This window comes from Nanorana parkeri, unplaced genomic scaffold (assembly GCF_000935625.1).
Source record: "Nanorana parkeri isolate BGI_ZX_2015 unplaced genomic scaffold, ASM93562v1 scaffold2112, whole genome shotgun sequence".
In the NCBI taxonomy this organism is placed as follows: Eukaryota; Metazoa; Chordata; class Amphibia; order Anura; family Dicroglossidae; genus Nanorana; species Nanorana parkeri.
In genome coordinates this window covers 10,670-20,748 of record NW_017308380.1, presented here as the reverse complement: position 1 = coordinate 20,748, position 10,079 = coordinate 10,670, and the positions used below count along the sequence as shown (strand labels likewise).

General features: G+C 40.6%; 1 protein-coding gene across 1 annotated transcript in view; it reads left to right on the top strand.

Moving 5' to 3' along the window:
- TEX10 (testis expressed 10) overlaps window positions 1–10,079 on the top strand; it is a gene marked incomplete at its 3' end in the record, with an annotated part of 28,352 nt that overhangs the window by 8,856 nt on the left and 9,417 nt on the right. Inside the window, exons 3-5 of the mRNA XM_018572709.1 lie at window positions 1,145–1,388; window positions 5,579–5,688; window positions 9,643–9,881. Of these exons, the coding sequence (XP_018428211.1) occupies window positions 1,145–1,388; window positions 5,579–5,688; window positions 9,643–9,881 (593 nt within the window). The remainder of the gene's footprint in view (window positions 1–1,144; window positions 1,389–5,578; window positions 5,689–9,642; window positions 9,882–10,079) is intronic.

The following is a 10,079-nucleotide window of genomic DNA, read 5'->3' as shown; positions in this document are numbered from 1 at the left end:
TATATATAATTTCTTTAAGAATTGTGTGCATTATATTAGACATTTTAATTAGTTTCATGGATTTAAAATGGGAATTGTAAAACTCTAAGCCTATGTAATAAAATAACCAAACTTTTATTTAAAATAACACACCAAACATTTTTTTTGTTTGCATTTTTAATTTGTATTTAACTTTTTTTTATTTCTTACTCTCTTTTAATTTTAGTTTTTAATCTTTTATTTTTGCAATTGGGAGCAATAGCCAGCCTGCTATTGGATATTTAAAATTGGTGGTAAGGATTCAGTCATGTGGTGGTTCTCCCCCAGCAGTAATTTGTAGTTTTGCCATGTAGAGCATTTTGTCGCAGAATTTTAGGCCTTTCCTAACATCAGAATATTCAGGGAAGATTCAGGGTGACCAGGCAAAAGGGGTAATACTTTGTTTCCAGAATAGCACGAGCTGAGGTGTTTCTTGAGTCTCCGGGGAGATCCGGTGCTGTGTGTTGATTCTGGGGATGATGGGCAGAGTCTCTGAGAGGCTTTTGTATTTGCCAGGAGTTCCAGCATACTTCTCCAGCTTAACTGAAGTATGTGCTGCTGTGTAGTGCTGCTTAGGCCGTAATGTTGGCGGTCCGAGGCCACGTGTTCTTCTTTGTTGTTGTGGGTTATCCAGGACGCCAAAGGATGGCTCGTGCACTGCAGCAGAGGCAGCAGTTCCGTTGGGTGGGTCACCAGTCTGCAGGTATGAAGGGAGAAGGATCTGTGTAGGAGCAGTTTCGTTTGAGAATATGCTTATCCGTTCTTTTTAAATCTGTAGATTGCCACTGATCATCGCTTCTTCTGAAATTGCTAGTTTAGTGGCAGACTTGGTAATTCACTGCAGCTCAAAAGATCTGAGAAATGGTATTGGCTTAGGAAATGCCAAAGCTAAGCAACTAGCAACAAGCACACAGCTAAACAACTAGCATTTTCAGAAGGAGGTCTGCAATGGCAGCCTCCTTATTTCCCTCCAAAATGGTTCCTTTTAGCCGGCTGTGATGCAACCAAAGGACATTTCTATATTCAGATTCTGCAGAGTGATTTAAAATTTGGATCTAGTTAATCTTTGTGATGAATTATCTAACATGTTTTTGATATTTTTTTTTATTTTTTTTTATGTTGCCAGGTCACTGGTGGGTATATCTTACAATACCGAAGAAGGTCTCTCTTCTTCAGATAGTTTGAAGGCGTTCATACAAGCAGTCATTCCCATTTTGATTGAGTGCTGGGTTGAGGAGTCACCCAGCAACATGTGTGATAGCTCTGAAAACTTGCTAAAACCTGTAGCATATCATCTTCTGCAGGAGGTGCTTAGCATCATTTCTCTCCTTTGGAAGCTAAGTGAACACCAGGCTGAATCACAGAAAATGGTAAGTATTGTTTAATACTTTTTGATTTGATGACATTGCACTTTTGATAACTGTGGTGAGGTTGATGACAGTTACGGAATTAAAGCTTAAGACTGTTGGGAATCACTTCCGATTAAGAACGAATGAAGAAGTGGGGGGAAAAAATGGAGGGCAGTGGATCACATTAAACAGAGGAAGGCAGAGCTGTTGATGAGACATATGTACTAACCCAGGAAGTGGGCTAGTAAAGATATAGAGCATTCAAAATAAAATTGGAGAGGATGTACTGTCAGATAAGGAGTAAAGTGTGTGTGTGTGTGTGTACTTGTTTTACTGAATGTCCAACATTTTAGTGGGTCATAGCCCACTAGGTTGCCTACTTACCTTATATTCTTCCTGAAGCTTCACCTGTTCCCCCACTCTGTCCTGGCTTTTCACCCTCCTTTACCTCAGTTTACTTGTGCATGCAGGCATTGTTATTCTTGCAGGTATTTTCTTGGTATTTGTATAATCTTTTTGTATGATAATTTGCCTTGACAAAGGTGAACTGTGCCCCATCAAAACGTTGGACACTCAGTAAAGAAGCTTGTTTTGCAAATTTTGGGTTCTTTTCAGGTCATGCCATGCTTCTTTCAATTCATATTTTATATTACTTGTATTGTACACCATGGGGCATTTCTTCAAATTACCCTGTGCAAGATTAATATTTACGTGTTTGTGTGGCCATTGTAGGAGCTTTTGGCATTGGACAGAGGTCAGCATTGGCACCCTGACCAGTCTGCAGCTACTTAGCCCTGTATAGAACAACCTGTGATGCACTGTGTGTTCAGACAATTTTCTATCGGAACCAGCATTAACTTTTTCAGCAATTTGTGCTACAGTAGCTCTTCTATTGGACTAGATGGGCCAGCCTTCGTTCCTCATGTGCATCAAGTCCTGACCACTGCAGACTGGGAACATCTCACAAGAGCTGCAGTTTTGGAGTTGCTCTGACCCAGTTTTCTAGCGATCACAATTTGGCCCTTGTCATAGTTACTCAAATCCTTACACTTGCCCATTTTCCTGCTTCCAACACATCAAGTTCAAAGACAAAATGTTCACATGTGCATGCGTGCAGGGGTGTGGAAATTTAAAAAAAAAAAATACTTATCCAAGGGCTAAAGCGGGGGCCGAATCTACTTGTCCCTTATGACAATCTACTTGTCCCAATACAAAAAAATAGTTTTAATGAAAGCTAGGGAAGCAGCAAAACCGTTTTTTGGGTATCGAGTGCCGATATTTTGCTTTCCGTACTTGCCGATACTGAGTACAGATACCGGTGCTTCCTTTTGCCCGGGAAACCTGCTCCATGCCATCAGGAAGCCGTGAAGCGGGTAATGACATCCCACCCGGCTTCCTGGTTTCCAGGGAAGCAGAGTCCATGTTTTTTGGCTGGCTTGATTGTGATTGGCCGGGAAGCCGGCCAACGAGTAATGACCTGATTGGCCCGGAAGCCCAGCCAATCAGCAAGGAGCTGGCTTCCCGCCTAATCAGGGAGGCGGGTCATTACCCGCCGCCACGCTTCCTGATTGCACGGCAGCTGGCTCCATGTTCCCCTACACAACTGCCGGTTAGAGGAAATCTTCCTCTGACCGGAAGTTCTGGTATTGGGGAAGGTACAAGTCCTCGCCCAAATACTCTGTGTCGGTGCATCCCTAATCAAAACTGTATTTGTCACTGCAAAATAGCACTTCTCATGAGTGCTTGCAATTTGTAAACTAATTTCAAAATGCATAGGGCAGGACTGTGCTGGACAGCAGTACGGGGTACAGATAGTACACATCTACTGGCGGAGGGTAAGGACTGTTCGCCGGGGGGCTGGGAGAGACGGGGCCAAATTTGATTGGGTAATTTAGTTTTCGCATATTACATGGGAAAGGAAACTTACCCTTTAATGCACATTGTGTGTGTAAGAGAGTTCTGCTGCCTGGCTACTAGGGATGCCCCGATACCACTTTTTCAAGAACAAGTGCTTCCCCTCATGTACTTGCTGATACCAATTACCGATACTTTTCTTAAAGGGACAGGTGACTTTAAATGATCCATAGTTCGACTACATGTTATGTACTATGGATCATGATTTAACCTATTAATGTTAGCAGGGGAGAATTGTAAATCTATTGCTGTAGTGGAGGTGTGTGCTGTATATATGTACTACATATACAGTACACACATCCAGTACACTATAGCAATAGATTTACAGCCAGCCCTGTCCCAGCTTCCCTCCCTCAGTTTCACTCCGATCCCTGTTGCCTCACGCTGTGCCTCTTGTAGTCGGCGCTGGGCAGGATCGCTGCATCGCGTCTCAGTGCTCAGCTTGTGGTAGGCGCTCACAATTCTGCCCTGCTAACATAAATAGGTTAAATCATAATCCATAGTGCATAATATTACATAACATGTAGTTGTACTACGGATCATTTAACCTATTCATGTTAGCAGGAGAGAATTGTAAATCTATTGCTGCAGTGAATTGGGAATGTATACTGTACATGTACCACATAGAATGCACTGCAGCAAAAGATTTACAATTCTGCACTGCTAACATGAATGGGTTAAATGATCCGTGCTACATAATATGTACATAACATGTAGTTGTACTACGGATCATTTAACCTGTTCATATTAGCAGAGGATAATTGTAAATCTATTGTTGCAGTGTATTCTATGTGTAGTACATGTACAGTACATATAGAGTAAACTGCAGCAATAGAGTTACAATTCTCCCCTGCTAACATGAATTGGTTAAATGATCCATAGTACAACGACATGTTATGTACTATGGATCATTTAATCCATTCATATTAGCAGGGGAGAATTGTAACTATTGCTCCGGTGTATTAGCAGTGTGTACTCTATATGTTCTACATATAGAACATATAGAGTACACGCGCTGACTCGCAGCGGCCAGTCAGCGCTGGTCCGGTGGGAGGAGCTCCAGGTGGCGTCCTAATTTAGCTGGCCGGCGACTGCCCAGAGGTGCCAAAATTTCCTAAGCGTGCAATTTTTTTTTTTTGTATGCAGATGGGGGCAGCGGGGTTGGTTTTTAATTAAATGTTTTTACTTTAACCCTTTTTAGTTTTTATATATTTTTTTTTTACCTTAACCCCCTGCTTTTATTCCCATCACATAGGGGCTTAAAAGCCGCTATCTGATAGTTTGGAGTTGACAGGTTCTCTTTATGGAACCTGCCCTCCCAACACAGAACAGATGTTCTGTGCAGTTCCTGACAGCTGTGATTAAAGCGCTCCGGTCTCCGTGATCACACAGAGCAGACGAAGAACGAACGTTCTTCGTCTGCTCTGCAGGCTCTATGGTAAGCTCATGTGCCGTGGTCTGGGGGACCCCGAAAACGGGGGTGGGGAGGCCTGGACAAGATCACTGCTTATTTGTGTGTGTATTATATTTTCTTTCTATAATCAGTGAAGAATAACAGCCAATCTGTGCCATGCACTGCTCGTTTCTTGCTTAGACCAAAAGTACTGCATTTCTACGATTTATACTGTATTACACTTTGGAAGTCAGCTGGGTCTTTGGTTTTCTTGTAATGGTTTGCATGGAAATTGGAGCTGATTTCTTTACTGAATTCTTAATTAAAGTAGAACTAAAGGTTTTGGGTTTTTAATTATTTAAAAAAAAATGTTGGTATAAATCTACTGTTAGCAAGCAGTAGATATATGCCCCCCCCCCCAAAAAATAGAAAGTTGGCAAATACCAACAAACTTAACCTGTGTCAGTGCCGCTGCAAAAGTCCCAGCTCCCAAACGCTGTGAAGGAGGAAGTGTGGGCGGGCACATGTGCAGTCCAGAGCATCGGATGGGAGAGGAGGAGAGCGGCACAGAAGCCGAATGGGCGCAGCTGGGAGTGTACATGTTGGATAGACACAGTGGGACGCGAGGAGCCTGCGCTGGAAGGACCTTGGAAAACAAGTGGAAGAAAGAATCTGTTCGGATCAAGAGGCATCACGTAAGGTAAGTCCTTAAAGCAAGATTTGTGTGGGGGGGAGTTGTAGCTTTAATGTCACTTTAAATATATTTTGTACTTTGTATTTAGAATGTAAAAGTTCACAGAGATCACAGTATTTTCAAAAGAACAACATTCACTTAGGTAAAGTACTTTAAACCAGGAGTTTAATTTCATGTACAGTACTGATATCTGTTTTTTTTCCCCGATAGGATGGTTGGTTCAGGAAGAATTATCTTAAAGATTTCAAGCATCATTTCATGAAGCATTTTCCTTACAACGCACAAGATAGCCTGAAACAGAAGAAAAAAATAACAAAAGGGTATTACTTTTATATTTGTAAAACTTTGCGAGTGGAGATGAGTGAAGCAGTCTGTGAATCTGCAGAGAGCATTTAGATTATTTTATTGTTAGAAAAGTTTTTACTAAGAGTTTCAGAGAAACATGACAACAATGCACATATAGCACAATCCTCAACAAAAACATTGCGTGTAAGAGGCAAACCTTTCTCTGTCCCTGGTTGAGAGTCTTTCAAGCAGGTCTCAGCGAATCACACTCTTGATTGTAGAATCCAGAAAGACTTTGTCTTGTCCAAGAGGTCCCAAAGGTTACCAATATTTCTGCTGGTGAGATAGGTTTGTGCAGATGATCACACAGGAAGAAGGTTCCATCATATTCCCCTGCCCCTGTCCCAGCATGTACGCTGCATTGCTAACACAGGTGTTTGCAGTAAATACCAGCAGGGGGGTCTGGATTGTCCCAGGAGATAATTACCCTCAAGCAGCTCTTCATCCATCAGTGTCCCTGCCCCAAGAGCCCTTGTTTGATGATCCTCATGAGTCAAGGAACACTTTTGATAGCGAAGCTTTTACATGGATATTATTTTATTGGCTCCAACAAAAACATATTCTGGTTGTACAGAATAAATTTACTCAGCACACCTCTTGTATGCACAATAAATTTTTTTTAAATGCTTTGATCAATTGTCATCACTAAATGTTTTGTTAGTTCAGTGTCCCTTTGCTACTGGATGCCTATTGGAATATATGTTATGTTTAGCCCCTTGTGAGGGTCTGTTTCATTGAACATCTGGGTTTCCTGCACTTAAGTGGGAAATCCAGGTCTCCGTAACGAAATATAATAAGCGTTTCTTCCTGACACCCCAGATTGGTTTTAAAGGTTTGGTCCTTTTTTTAAAATCCGTGTTCAGTTTTGATTTCCTAAGGAAGACCTGCAACACTAGTTGGTTGCTGCACACATTTATTGCTCCTGCATATGAGGATTTTGGCAAAAAATCTTCTTGCGCTTATGAACAAATGATTGCTAATGCAATCTGAATATGTATTGCAGAGGTCGGTAATCTTTTGCTTATAAAGTGTCAAACTTTAGATATTCCATTTGCCAGTAAACAATAGTGTGCCATAGCCGTTTAGTTTAGTTTATATATTTTTTTCACTGATAGTTGTATAATGGCGAGGTAAACTCCTTCATTATATTAACGGGTGCACACGCAAAACATGTTCGTATTTACTGAACTGGAAGGCCTGGTTCACACCTAGGCGTTTTTGAGCAGTTGGAAAAGCGCTTTTAATGCCCAACACAAGAATTCCCATGATTTTAAAAAGGTACATAAGCTTCTTTGGGCAGGTAAAACCATGTTTTTGCCTAATAGACTTCAATGGAAACGCGAGGCAGCGGGGTGTTGTACATTTTCGTGCACATTTAAATGCGTGTTCGTCCATTGCCCACAATGATTCATAAGCTGCCAGTCAAAACGCGTGTCTTCATGTACGCGCATGCAAACGTGCATCAAAATGTCCACAATGCGCATAACAGCGCAAATAATTACTGATGTTGTGGACAAGGTACCGGATTATTTAAAAAAGTGCATTATTAAGGCCTTGAAAAAGTTTATAGTAAAACTCTTTAACATTTGCAAACTTCTAATATTTATTCCTTGTTCCTTACGTTCAGATTTATTTAATTACTAAATTAGCCATATACCTGGAAATGTGTACATAGATATGACATGTTACAGTGCAGGAAAAAGCAGAAAACAGAAAAATAATAAAACTATTTGAGTAAATACTGTAAATGGGTGCATTCTACTCTTATTTATATTATTATTATTCAGTACAGTGTTGGCATTATTAAGGAATTGCCTAAAAAGTACACAAGCCTATCAGTAACTGTTGAATTGCTTAAATCTTTTAGCTCCAGGCCCTCAAATTCTGGCCAAGTTGGCACTAAGTAATATCACTCTCCTGCTTTTTTAACCGTTTCTACCATTTGCTTATTTGTACATGCACTACAACAAATGTAGCAAAACAACTTTGACCAGTATTAGTTTCCAAACCCCATTATTACTGCATTTAATTTTGTGATTTTTGTGTATGGCACTAAAATTCTGTTTCTGGTACAAAGCATTGAAAATGTATTTGATAAATTAGGCAAAACAGCCACCCCCTTTTCTTCACTTTTAATGCTGTGCATTTTCTTACTGCAACACAAAAAAATTAACAAATGAATGATAACTAAACAAGTTAAAATATACAAAAATCACCAAAAAAAAGCCTAAATGAGGGGGGAAGGAGTTAGAGATGGTTAGCATTACATGGATGTGGACATTAAAAAAACAAAAAAAACTGCTTGTCCAATGACTGTCATGAAGGACAAGTAGATTGGGCCCCCACTTTAATCCACTTGTCCTGATACAAAAAATTATTTTAACCAAAACCATATTTAACCTGAATGTACTGAGCAATGAGTGCTCACAATTTGCAAGCAAAATTCAAAATCAAAAGCGCAGGGCTGTGCTGGAGAGCAATATGGGGTACACCCCTACCAACGGAGGGGAAGGACCGTCCGCGGAAAGGCAAATATAACAAAGGGGGGCAGATATGAGCAGGTAATTCAATTTTCCCCAACTACTTGGGAAAGTGAACTTCCCCTAATGCACATTAAGCATGTTTAGAGTGCTGCTGCCCGGCTACCACAATATGACACACAGTGGAATGGGTGTGTTGATTTTTTTTATTTTCTAATTTTTATTTTATTTTTAATCACTTTTTATTTTTTATATATTTCAATTTTTTTATCACTTAACTTTATTGCTATCACACAGGGGCTCACAAGCCTCTATGTGATAGCTTTGGAGGTGACAGATACTCCTTTTGGAGCCTACCCTCCAATACAGAACTACGAGCACAGCATTGTTGCTAGAAGTTCTGTACAGTCCTGCATGTGACAGCTTGATGCAGGAAGGCTATGAGCTCCTGCCAAACTGGTCACACAGAGCAGACCAGAGAATGGATGTTCTCTGGCCTGCTCCCCATCCTGAAATCTTTGCTGTGGTCCGAGTCCCCCAAAAGAGCAGGGAACCCCCAAAAACCACGAAGGGGCAGTACGGGGGGTGGACAAGTAAGCTGCTGCAAGTGATTTGGGCGACTGGACAGCTGCCCAGATCACTTGTACAAGACGAGCAGCAGCTTCCCTGCGCTACATTTAGCCCGGCTTGCCCGCAGCAGGGCTAAATGCAGAAAAAAAAATCATGTCCCCACAACTGCAGGTCCTGCGTCAATAGGAATCCCGCAGCCTCTGCATTAACTCCTTTGATCTGCCCATTAATAAAATAGTGTAAAGACTATGTAGTAATAATAAGAAATCAAGTTTCTGAACACTGTTCTTAAGCTTCATTTCGTGGACAAGAGTGTTATGGTATATGGCCAAGTTGAAGTATTTTTTGGTGTACTTCATATGCCCAAAGTTCACAACTGGTTAAGTAGTAGTGATCTCGATTTTTCAAAACTAAACCATAATTTAAATTTTAATCCTATTTTATTAAACTGATAAATGCTTATAAGATGTTTAACTAGTTTCCTTTGTTTTGGAAAATATTGTTTTGTTCTGTTTTGGTGGCTAAATACCAGGTTATTCGTCACTTGATCTATTCTGAAGGTGCATAGGGTACTGATAAGCCAATCAGCAGCTCTGGCTGATCCCTGCATTGTCCCCATCAGCATAAATTATGTGACCAATGCATGCAAAATACATCTCATGATTAGTACCAGTGGGAGTCCAGAGCAGTGGTTTCTGAAGGACTCCCTGCTATAATATCTGTTAAATGCAGTGGCCATGGCGAAAGATGTTATAATTCCTTTTGAGATATGTTGCACAAATCTGAACCCGCAAAGAAAAACCATGACATTTTGAAGGATGATTCTGTTGAAATATTTCAACAATAAGCCAATTATAGCACATGTTTTCTTTTGTTTAGGAATAAAGATGGATTGCTTCCTTATAATGGCTTGGATTATCTTTTGTTAAATTTAACATTATGTGACATTATGGTCTCTTTGGCAAATCCTTCAACTCTGCAAGAGGATTCAGACTGGCTAGCCATGATAAGGACATTTGTGACTGAAAAGTTGCTTTGTGGGTGGAAACTAAATGCTAAGCAATTAAAACAACTACTTGAAGTAACAAACAGACTTTTGAATATCCATATCAACAGAGGTAAGCTTTTCTATTTAACTGAAAATCCTTCATTCTCGTAGAATATTTATTGAAGTCGATCTCCAGCTTATTAAAAAAAAATATATATATATTAGGGTCCGGTTGAAGCTTCCTTTCCCCCTTCTCCCCCTCTTAAGTGCCTCCCCTTCTCTCTTTCCTACTTGGCCTGCCACTTTACCTCTCAGGCTTCCCTCCTCC